Raw genomic sequence first — 12,061 nt, 5'->3', positions numbered from 1 at the left:
TTTGAACAGAATACAGTTCAATTGGTTTGATTAGAAGGCAAAACATTCATGGTATAAACAGAAGACCAAGTTCACCCATAGTCAATGCAGCATTACACAAAAAAGAAATGACAATTGATTGCCAATACAGCATTATACAAAAAAGAAATGACTATTGATTCCACATAAATCAATCGAATCAGGCCTCCAACATGTCCATCTCTCTACAGTTTCACAAAGACATTCTGAATGATTAGCTACTATTGAATACCTAGATTGTAGTTTTACCAAAAAGAAACTGCTAGATTAACAGTTTGGTATTCTCCGTTAGATCAAACCCTTTTCTAAACATCTCCTCCACCCATCTGCTGGCCTCATCCCTCCTCCCCTTTCTGAGGAGACTATGTACTATGATGTCGTAAGTCCATCGATTCGGCTCATACCCCTTCTGGCATATCCAGTCATACAACTCCCAAGTATGGTCCACATCGCTTACACTTAGTTTCCTCAATAGCAAATTGTATGTGTAGATGTCCAGTGGGAAACACACTTCAATCATCTCTTCCAACCTCTCAACCTCTTGGCTCACTTCAATACAACCGGAAAATACTCCAATGAGTTGCCCAAGCAATGAAACATCTGATGTCTCATCTTGCACACCTCTCAATCGAATCCAAGCCCTATACAGATCTTTAGTCCTAAAAGAATGTAACAAAAGTACATTACCAATAAAAGATGTAACATGACCCCTAGTTTTCTCCAACTCATTAACAAGACCTACAACCAAATCATAGCATTTCTTTGAGCACAGCAGCTGTATAAGATACTCATAACATTCCATACTTGGAAATACATTATTAGCCCTCATTTCTTCCATGAATTTCAATGCATAATCTGCCCTGTTGGCTTTGCAAAGACCAACGACCATGGAACTATATAGTCTTCTGCCTATCCTTCTTCTCTGGCGTACATCATTAAAGAAATTTAGAGCATCAGAAATTCTATCATTCCTTAGGTAACTATGCAACATAAGAACGTCGGAACTCAGAGCGGGCTTAATCCCACTTCTTAGCATCATCTCAAATACTTCTCTAGCTAATTCAGGCCTTTTGGCATGACCAGCTCCATCAATGAAGAAGTCATAAGTATGAGAGCTAGGTTCACAACGAGACAATTGGATTTCCAGCAATTTGAAGAACTGGTTTTCCGGACTTTGCATATCACACAGGCAACAGATAACAGTTCTAAACAATTTTCTAGTTACTCTATGGCCCTTCTCCTGCATTTCAAGTAGTAATCTTGCGGCAATATCTCCCCTATTTGACTTGTTAAAACCCTGAATCAAGTGAAAGTAAGTACTCCTTGCCATATCTTTGTTTATTCTACTAAGTTCACCGTGTATTAAATATCCATCTTCAACCCTCTTTGCTTTACACAGAGCTTCAATAAACTTGTCATATAGAGAATTGCTGGGCATAACATTTCGCTCTAGGGCAAAAACCACCAGCTCCTTCATCTTGTCAAGTTTTCCCTCCCTGCACAAGGCATCCGCAAGAATAGCGAAGGTTTTTTTACCAGGGAAATAACCTTCATCAATTGAATTTCTTAACACATGGTAAGCTTCATCAATACCCCCATTTCCACATAAGACATTGATCAAATAGTTATAAGCCATGCCATTAAGCGAGAGTCCAAATTCTGACCTGGAGTTATACAACTCAATGGCAACATCCACCATCCCAGCCTTACAAAGGAAACATAAAACAGCATTCATGGTAACCTTATCAGGTAAAATACCATCTTCCTCCATTTCAATTAACAAATCACAAACATCCTCAAGGCGGTTCTCCCTTAATAGTCTTAACACCAAAAAATTGTATCGAAACACGTCAGGAACATATCCGTCTAATGATTTCTTGCTCATGAGAAACTCCAAAGCCCCATTTAACCTCCCATGTTGCACAAGATTTCTAAGCCACATCCCATAGGCTTGCTCCATTGGCACATTCAGCTCCCTAAACTCCTCCAACAAGGTGACGGCATGCTTGAACTTCTTACACTTGCAAAGCGCATCCACAATCACACTGAGACCATGCCCAACAACATGGTTCCCACCCTCCGCCAAGCGACGCAAGTAGGCCTCCGCCTCATCCAACTTATTCTGCTTGCACCAGAATTTCAGCATGATGGAGTGGGTCATGTCATTCTCCAAACCCCTCATAGAAATCTGCTTAGCAATCATGTCAACGGCGTCAAAGCAACTCTCCTCTACAAGAGCATTCAAAAGCACGTGGAAGGCGAAGTCATCCAAGTCAAGACCCTGGAACCGCATTCTGCCGAACAGCTGGAGTGCCATCTCTGGTTTCCCTGCAATGGCATAGCCCATGACCAAAGTGTCGTGGAACCTGACCTTGTGAATGTACCTATGGGCCATATAATCCTGCAAAAACTCAAGCGTCAAAGACATGAGCTTCGCTTTCGACAGAATCTTGAAGATGGAATGGAAGGTGGCTCGGGTGTGGTAAAACCCAGGTTGGCGGCCTGCCCAGTCGAAGAACTTGAGGCAGGAGAGAACATCTTGCGAGGAGGTGCGGCCGTAGGAGAGGACCTGGAGGACAAAGGTCTCGGAGAGACGGAGGTTGAGGTGGGACAGAGCAAGGTCAGCGGCACGCCTGGAGGATGCATCGTCCAATGCGGCTTGGCCTTGGGAGTTTAGGATGGTGAAAATGCGGTCGAGGAGAGCTGTGTTCCGAGCCTTGAACCAGTCCTTGAAGGATGCTACCACGTCCGCGGCGCTCAGGTTGAGATGATGGGGTGATGAGGAGTTGTTGGGAGAGCGAGATTGGGAGAGGATCAAACAAGAGTAAGAGTAAGAATCAGAATTACGATTACCATTTTTCAGCAGGAGAATTGGACTGGATTTTGCCGCATGTTTGATTGAATTTAACAGCATTATCATTATCTTTGCTCCGGAAGAGATGATGGATCCTTCGTCTGTTTCCAACACGACAACTCCGATAGGTATTTCCAACTAGATTAACACCCAGACCAGCCCAGCCGCTGCAACTCAGCCTCAGGTTTAATGAGTTAAGTGCTTGTACACATATTTATTAATTAATATTCAAATGTATTTTCGTTTTCTAATTTTGGAAAATCAGTATTCCTGTGTGACATATTTATTAAAAAAACAATTATTGATAAAATTGATTTTCTATATCTCCAAAACTTGTTCTAAGTATTCCTGTCTAAAAATTATTTTTAATTACAATTAATATAATTATAATAACAACATAAAAACAGTTGTTTAAGTATTCCTGTTCTTTTAATTAATATCTGTTGTACATGGTTGAGCTTCTTATTTTAATTTTAGAATCTAAATAAATTGCAATAAATAAATTAGTAGTAAGCACAGGCATGTGTGCCCAAAAGAACAGGAAATTGCATTGACAAACTTGGTAAACAACTGCTGGAGCTTGGCCAACTTTGAATCCACTTTTAGGCCCATGTAGGAGTCTGCAGTCTGCAGCTACACTACTCAGCTCTGGTCCAAGTAGAATTTTGTGGGCAAAGCTTCCTCAAGGCCATAAGGAACAAAGCAGCTCCAGTGAACTTGTGTTGTGGCTTGATGACAGTTTCAATACTATAGTAAGTGTCGGATTCTTGAGTTCAAGGCCCATAGTTTCTTTGGAAGAAAAGGAAAAAGATTGCTGGTTTGGGTCATGAACTTCTCTGTTGTCCATTGCCATTCTTCAAAACAACGGCCTTACAGAGACTGGAAATGTCTAGAAGATTGCTGGTAGAAACCAGACCCTTCTGTCAGGAAGCTAATCAGTCTAGCAAAATGTTCAGTTTCCTTTCCTGTTCTGCTTGTATCATTAGGACCATTTCTCAGGTCGCTAATCAGTTTAGCAATATGTTCAGTTTCAGTTCCTTTCTCCCTGGATCAGAAATTTTGTTTATCCTTTCAGTTGTTGTGCAGGCTGTGAAGAGCAATGATTTGCTGAAGAACATAAAGTAGAGAGAAACAGTAGTAATTAACTTCATTAACTTAAATTCACATAGTTACTTTTCCAGTGATTTGGTTGGAAGTAAGCCATTAAGCTTCTTGTAATGTCAAGAAGTCAGAGACTTTCTTGTAATAGACCTAGCTTACAAGTTAGAACAAATACTCTATCGTAGATAAACCTGCAGGACTAGACCATGGTACTTGAACAATGACCATGTGTCCTTCATACTCAAAACCAATATCTTTTCCATCAATCTTGCAAGCTCTTGGTTTGTCTGATGCAAAGACTCTCATTTCACCAGCTCCCTTCACTCCTATTTCCAATGAGCTCTCGAATTCATCGTAGGCTAATGACTGGATGGCACCACCAGCGTTGAGCATGTTGACTAGCCCAATAGGAGCAAAGTGGACTGATTTTCCAGCCAAGACAGTAACCGGGGAAACAGTTATCAGCTCGAAATTGAATGGCTCCAGGGAAATTTCAATGCTTTCAGCTGGTTTGGAGAGGACCAGCTTCTTGGACTGAGACAAGTACAGGGCAAAAACTTGTACAGCTTCAATGGAAATCGGATTCTTGCCACTTTTCCACTCAATATCCTTGGGATTGGTCTTAGCAGTGACCATGTTAGAAAACTGAGAGGCACATTGGTTGCGTCTGGTTTCACGGCACCATCCACCTCCTTGACAGTTGAATGCCCCAATCACACCAGTGTACTGTTACATCCAAGACTAAATTGTCAATCTCTCTGATGAATGCAAAACAATATGATTCGGTAAATAATAATACATATAATCCAACATGACAAACTAACCTTGTTCAAGTTCCAGATTTTGAGCATGGTCTTGCCATCATGGAGAGGGTCCTCAAAGAGGCAATCCCTGGTTGGAAGTGCATAGTACTGGCACCGGAGGATGGACCCGTCAGGCAACACTAGCCGCTTAAGCAAGGGGAAGTTGTGCTTCCCAACAGTGTCACTAACATAAATTGGGCCACCGGAAATTGCCCTGGAGGCAGCATGGAACTCAGCACAAGGGTGAGTAGACTGGAACATGTCCCAATCAGGATGGATAAAGTTGCCCATCCATAAACTGTTATAGGCACAGTGCACCATGTGACAGCCTTGGAGCCAGAATGTGCCGTTGGGGTCACCAGATGGATCAGTGCACCAAAAATCATCACCTACAAGCAAACATACATACATACATTCAGCTAGGCCCAAGCTACAATACTTATCATCGTGTAAAAGTATTCTTCCAATACAAAAAGCATTTACTTACCGACACGACCAAGGCATATGGCTTCTGTTCCTAGGAACATGAAATCGTTGCAGTGTTCCATACTAGCAATAACGCCATTGCCTTTGAAATGCTTCCTCACAGAGTCTGTTAGGGCCCTGTAATAAGCCTTTGCAAGCTCAACTCTTCCACCGTAGTTCTCACACAACATCTCCAGCAGCTGTTGGAAAACATAATATTAATTAAAAGATTAGTCTAGGCTTAAATCAGATTATAATATGGTCGGAATTTATTTACGAGGATGACAAAGATTTGTTGCGGAACAACAGAACATAACGTGTGAAACTAAAAAATGACACACACCCAGCAGTTTCGTGCCGACCAAACTGCAGTAGAACCAACAGAACGTTTTGTCTTTATTTTAAAGCTAGTGAAACTAACAGGAAAAGATTGAGATTTGGTCCTGTCACAGGACACTTGGCATTTTTTTATGAACCAAAGGGCACTTGGCATTTTTTTTTGTCATAAAATTTTAAAAATTAAATCTACTTTAAATGGAAAAATAATTAAAAAAGAATTTCGGATTAGTAACTTACATGGATAACGTCCACCTTGACTCCATCAATTCCAACCTTTTCAAGGTGAGAATGAATTCCTTCATAAAGTTGATCAACCATCTCCGGCGGCACCAACCCGACGCCGGTGCTGACGATCTTATCAACGGCGAGATCCTCCATTGTTTTCTTCGCTCCCGGAGACAATTCCGGTTGGACCACCTTGGTTTCCGGTAATCCGGGGACGTTAGGCCTTAAACCACCCCAATATCCGCAGAGGGCATGCCAGACGTAAACAAAGTCTACAGTGTTGAATTGCTCCTTGAGGTCCTTGATAAAGGCACCCATGCCCTTATTAGGTGCGCCAGTGCCCGAAGTTTTAGGACTTACGTAGTCCCTGAACTTGTAATTCTCTTGGAACTTCAGTAACCTGCACGGCATTTGCTCACCAGCAACAGTGCAATTCATGCCTTCTTTGGTGATTGGGTCCTCATCATGACTGATGGATTGCCACCCATCGTCGATCAACACGAGCCCAGGTGGGCACCCACCATCAACGAGACCCTTGACGCCTTCCCAAACGCCTTGAGGGTGCACGGTAAGATAAAATGCATCCCACGTGCACCACCCAAATTTTTCCACGATGCCTGGTGGGGTTTTTTCTTCTAAAAGTTTGAAGGTTCCAAGATGAAACCTGATCACTTTCATGGCTTCTTTGACCAAGTTGAAGGGATCTTCACCGGCATGCACGTAAAGAACACTCCGGAATCCGGCGGATGTGACCTTGGTGGACCCACTTTCGACGCAGATGTCAACGTTGTCGTCTGTTCCAGGCTGAAGGGATGCCCTGAAAGAACCTTCAAGGAGAGGAAGGAGGAGAACGTAGGGCCTGCCAGAGTCTGATTTATCAAGAATAACCATCTGAGTTTCGTTTTCAAGGTCTCCCCCATTGGAACCGACCCAATGAGTAGTCCACCAGACCTTGAACCTGAAAATGCTCATGAACTTGATGTTCTTGAGCTTGCCGATGGGAACAACATGGCGGCTGGCGGGTTCAACGGCGTCAAATCCTACAAAGGATCCAACGGTGGATTTTGATTTGTCGGTGGTTGAGGATCCATAGGGGGAAGGAGTTACAGTGATGTTATCAGGGACATCAGAGAGAAAAACATGGCCATTGGCAATGAAGTTTGAGCCTTCCAGGGCGAATGGAGACTGGTGATGGCTATCAACAAGGCCTGAAACACCAGAGCTAGCCTTGCTCAAGCTTGGAGCCATAATGTAAAAAAACAAAAACAACAGGTTCCTGCTTTGTTAAGAGAAAAGAAGAGTACAGAAAGAGATGAATGAAGGGTTGTTTATATAAAGGAAAGAATTGAGATAGAATCGGTAAAACAGTTTGCTTTGATTCTGTGCCTTAATGAGAGCTTTAACTTTGCTTGCTAATTTGTTGCTCAAAGAAGATGGCAGCTGCCCAAATTTATAGGCTTAGCTCCCCACCTCCCCCTACCCCAGGAAGGGAAGATGAGGTGGGGTTTCCTTGGCTGGAAAAGGCAATAAAAAACAAATATTAGAAGAAAGTGAGGGTTTGGATTTTATTTTTCGTTTAATCTAGTGGATCATAGCAGGTAAAGCAAAAGATTATCCAAAAATCTCTCTTCCATGTTTATTGGTTTGTTAAATGGAGTCATCATCATGTGCAAGATTTGAGAGAGTCAAGAATTGGACAAATGTAAAGTTTAGACTTCCTATAGGCTAGATCCTGGTATGACTAGTAGGAAATGGGGACACATATTATCAACAATATTTTATTTTTCATTAAAAAAATTCAAAAATAATCTTTAACCCCATTAAATTAGTCATAATCTTAGTTGACTCTCTATATATAATCAGGTCCAACATTCGCGGATATATTTCCCTAGACTTTTAGCTAGTATTATTTCTTTGCCCCTCCAAAAGAAAAATAAAGAAAAAAAAAATCTTGGATTATATCATATATGGTAAAAGCAATATTCGAAGAAATAAACATTAATAGTTGGGTTAATATCATTTTATTTAAAATATTAGAATAACCATATATAATAGTTAAAGATTAATAATATTTCGATATCATATAAAAATAACAATAGATAAACTAACTTATAAAATATAAATTATATAAGGTATAGTTAACTTATTCAATGAACAATATTATATTCATCAATAGTTAAACTAATTTCTAGAAATATAAAATTATAATACTATTTACATTATAAACCTTTTGGATGAGAAAATATAACTAAATATATTAAAATGATAATGAATTTTTTGGAAACCAAAACTTATTTTTCAAAAAGTAAACAGAAGCATGTATGGAATTTCATTATTTTGATACACAAGATCCTTACTTTTCCTTTGTTTAATCATTATTTTGTTCATATACTAAACATTACAATGTTATTTTCTTTACAATCACATTACTTATAATCATATTATATTGTAAAATATCAAACGTCACCTAAGTTTCATGGAATCAAATTGAAGAATTTCCATTATAAATGAAGGATGGAGACATGGGTAGGGAATCAATCTCACAATTATGATTTCCCCAAAGGATAAACCTATGTTGTATGTGTGCCCTTTCAAAGGGGAGTTTAATTTCAATTAGTACAAGCTTCTAGGGTCTTCCTCCAAAAAGAAATTCCTTAGCTTTTCTGTAAAGGAAACTTGTTCCTTTTTCCTGATACTTTTCCAAAATCACTACACATTTTAATTTTCTTAAGAAAATCTTGGACTTTTCCTCATTAATTCCAAAGGATAATTGCTAAAGGAAGGAAAATCGATTCTATAAACCATAGAAAGAGCATTTAATTGGGTGCAATTAGTGTAGGTCAGAGTCAGTTAAGCTTTCCCATAAGGGGAAATTAAAGAAAATTTAAATATATTTAATGAAAGTTCGTCTACGATTCAAAAAGTTACATCAATTGAGATTATTAAATTAGTCAGACATGAGACGTTAAATTACATAAAAATAATTAAAACTTGCACCCGAATGTTGAGTTGAATTCCATATATTCATCACCTCCCTTTCAAACCCAAAGCATGTCCAACATAAAATGAAAAAAAAAAAAAGAAAAAACAATAAGAACTTGACATTCAATGTAGTGAAAATGTGCGGTTCCATCACAGTACAAGGAACAAGAGAGAAAAAAACATGTAACAAAGAATAAGGAATAAAGTTAATTTCCCCACTTTTCTTACAAAATTCAAGAATATTGTATGTGTGACAAAAATGACAACTACTACTTGCTTTTAACGTGATACAATAATTTTTCTATGGAAAGTGATCGGACAAATTACCATATATTGATTAATTCAATTAAAGATTCAAATTTTTCTTTTTTAAAAGCAAATTAAGTTTAGAAAGAAAAATATTCTTACAAATAATTACTCGTATAACATTTGCGATTACTTCGTAACTATATCGTTTTTATGGTGTTAATGAAAATTTTGAATGTGCATGATCTGAGAATAAAAAATAACAAGTAAGTGGTTAAGAGTTAACTTATTACTAAAAATTGTTGAAGACCTTTAAAACTCTTAAATCCACTTGTATTATTATTATTATTATTATTATTATTTTGTTAAATAAATGGACTTGAGAATTTAGGTGTGGGGATGGAATATTAAAGAAACATTATTCCGATTCAAAGTCGTGTGGGCCCTTAGTGGGCCTGCAAGTATTTTGGGCCTTCTTTAATTTCTGGCCTCTAACCCTTTGCCAAGTTGTGTTCTTCACTTTTTCTTTTTTCTTTTCCGCGGCCTTTTACAAAGGTGTAATAAAACAAAAAATTATTTCTTAAATTAAAATTAAATTAAATTTCAAATAAAAAATCTCAGGAAAATGATACTATGAGCAAAAGGCAATTGTACCAACAGGATCCGACATTGCCACGTGTAAGCATGGAAATAAAAGAAATAAAATCATCCACCGACATTCCGAATTTTTTTAAGAACAGATAAGGTTACGTGGAAGCTCAGGAGTGCGCCACTTGGAATACTTCTGAGGGAAGAAATCTGTGTTGGAGACCCCAACGTCGTTCTTGGAGGTTGCAAAACGTTTAGTGAGAAGGGTGACGGTTTCCTCTCACGATCAAATTGTTCACCTACCAGTGGAGCCAATAGTATCCTTCCACGTATGAACCGCCGTTAACGCGTCAGTTAATCAGCACACGTGGTACGCAATGATAGGATAATGGAGCGGTGAAGAACTCGCTCGTGGGTCCAGCACAAACTTGGAAGCAGCGCCAATTTATTCCAAGTCACCCAAGTTCAACGGTCGTTGGAGGAAATTTTGATCATCTAGAAAACGGATTTTATTCTTACTTTTGACAAAGTTATGACAATGACATGTGAGTTTTTTTTTTTGTCAAGAAAATAATTTATTAATTAATTTTTGCTTGTTATCTTTTTTTTAATATAATTAATTATTCATATTTAAACAAATTAAATAACTTTGATACAATTAAAATATAAATTATTTTTATCTTAATAATATCAATACAGTTAATACACGAAATATAATTATTTTTATTATATTATTGTATCATATATAAAATTATCAATCTTGTTATCTTTCTCTTTAGTACAATATGCTTTTCTAGATAATACTTCGAAATTGAATAGATAGTAGAAAGTTAAAGTGTCTTGACTTGTTATTTTTGTTAAAAGCTTTAAACCCATGGTTTTGAGTTAAGAAATGAAAAATCAGAAAAAGAAATAAAAAATTAATCCAACTAATAAAAAGTATTTACACGCTTTGTGCTTGTTTTGACTAATGGAGCCAAATCCCAAGGTTAGTTACAACATATCGAGTTAAGGAAATAAATAATAATTGCTTTTTTCTTTTATTAAAAAAAAAAGGGGAGTAATTAGTATTTGCTTGATGTTAGGAAACCTACCCATAGTTAGACAATGCAGGGTCGGTGAATTCGTCGCTGTTGGATTGGGTGCGCTTGAAACGCGCTAAAAATGGAGGGGCAATCAAGTCTGCGGCATTCAGTAATTCACTTTTGCAAAGGCCCAATAAGGTGTTGCCACAAAGATTTTGGATCAGCCGGTCAGTGCTACCGTTACCTAAACCTCTTTTCCTTTGCTAAAAGCTAATGCTCCTAACTACCTCCTAAATTAGAATTCTTGAGTGAATATAATTTATAGAAAAAGATCCATGAGATAAGATTCCAATTGATTCTAAAGAAAGTTCTAACCTATTGTTAAAACATTAAAAAAATTAAGTATAATATTTTAAAAAGATTTTAAATTATTTAAAAATTTTAAATAAAATTTGATTTTTTTATATTTAATTAAATATTTTTATTTTTATTTTGAATCAAATAGACTCTTATGATTAATATTTAATTAATTATTAATAATCAAAAAATCATTTGTTATTTTATGTCATACAGTGTTAATTTGACATCTTGCTGTATTATGATTACATGATCAAATGATGTTTTCTCTCTTCACGCGATATAGAAAATAACAAGTACTATTTTAATTAATGACAGTTTGTTATAAACAACTTATGTAAGCAAAATAAAAAAAATTGATTAAATACATTTTTATTTGAATTTTTAAAAATATTATGTCAATAAACTATCAATCATTATAAAAACATTGTAATATATATCGTGTGCAATTGGTGAAGATAAAATGATCTAAATTACGAAACTTTTATGATATTTATAAGAATTTATGTGATTTGAAAAATTAATTCTTTTGTGATGTGAATAAGCTTTTGAAAAAATAGATTAAAATCAAAATTTAATTGATAATTTTATGACAAGTTAACTTTTAGATGTGGAATTAGCTCCATGGCTAAAGGCAGCATTGTAGGGACATGGGCATGGGGGCCGAATGCCATGCGCTTCTTCTTCTTTTCAGGTCGGGTAGGGGGAAGCACATGGGCATAGTGCAATTCATGAGAGCTTTTAATTGCAAAGGATAAGATTCTTTCTGTTGAGTGCCGGTGAATCCAGGGAAGGTGACTGGTCCTTAAATCTTTAAAATTAATCAAATCAAGTGACGTGCTGATGTTTCGGGCTGTACGCGTCCAATCTTATTTAATGGGGGGTGGGGGGGAGGTGTTTGTGTGTGTTAAATGAGTAAATCAGGATTATATAAGATTGCTTTAATGAGTTGTGGGACGGTGACTAATTATTTTCTCAAAGCTATTTTCACTGTTCACTGTCCCATTTAAGGAGCAATTAATGGGAACCACACTAATTACATCACTAATATCAGACCC

General features: G+C 37.4%; 2 protein-coding genes across 2 annotated transcripts; both read right to left on the bottom strand.

Moving 5' to 3' along the window:
* Positions 1-25: 25 nt before the first annotated feature.
* LOC18600814 (Pentatricopeptide repeat (PPR) superfamily protein) lies at positions 26-3,030 on the bottom strand. The gene has a single exon (XM_007031493.3). The coding sequence runs from the start codon at positions 2,936-2,938 to the stop codon at positions 281-283; it is 2,658 nt and encodes an 885-aa protein (XP_007031555.1). The 5' UTR covers positions 2,939-3,030; the 3' UTR covers positions 26-280.
* Positions 3,031-3,994: 964 nt separating this feature from the next.
* Positions 3,995-7,309, bottom strand: LOC18600813 (Raffinose synthase family protein). The gene is made up of 4 exons (XM_018120247.2): positions 5,818-7,309; positions 5,264-5,441; positions 4,798-5,165; positions 3,995-4,699 (listed from the first exon to the last, which is right to left on the bottom strand). The coding sequence occupies exons 1-4, from the start codon at positions 7,051-7,053 to the stop codon at positions 4,136-4,138; spliced, it is 2,346 nt and encodes a 781-aa protein (XP_017975736.1). The 5' UTR covers positions 7,054-7,309; the 3' UTR covers positions 3,995-4,135.
* Positions 7,310-12,061: the final 4,752 nt, after the last annotated feature.

The sequence above is a fragment of the Theobroma cacao genome, chromosome 4 (assembly GCF_053813885.1).
Source record: "Theobroma cacao isolate CCN51 chromosome 4, ASM5381388v1, whole genome shotgun sequence".
In the NCBI taxonomy this organism is placed as follows: Eukaryota; Viridiplantae; Streptophyta; class Magnoliopsida; order Malvales; family Malvaceae; genus Theobroma; species Theobroma cacao.
Note: the sequence above shows the minus strand (reverse complement) of the source record. Positions and strands in the feature narration are given on the sequence as shown.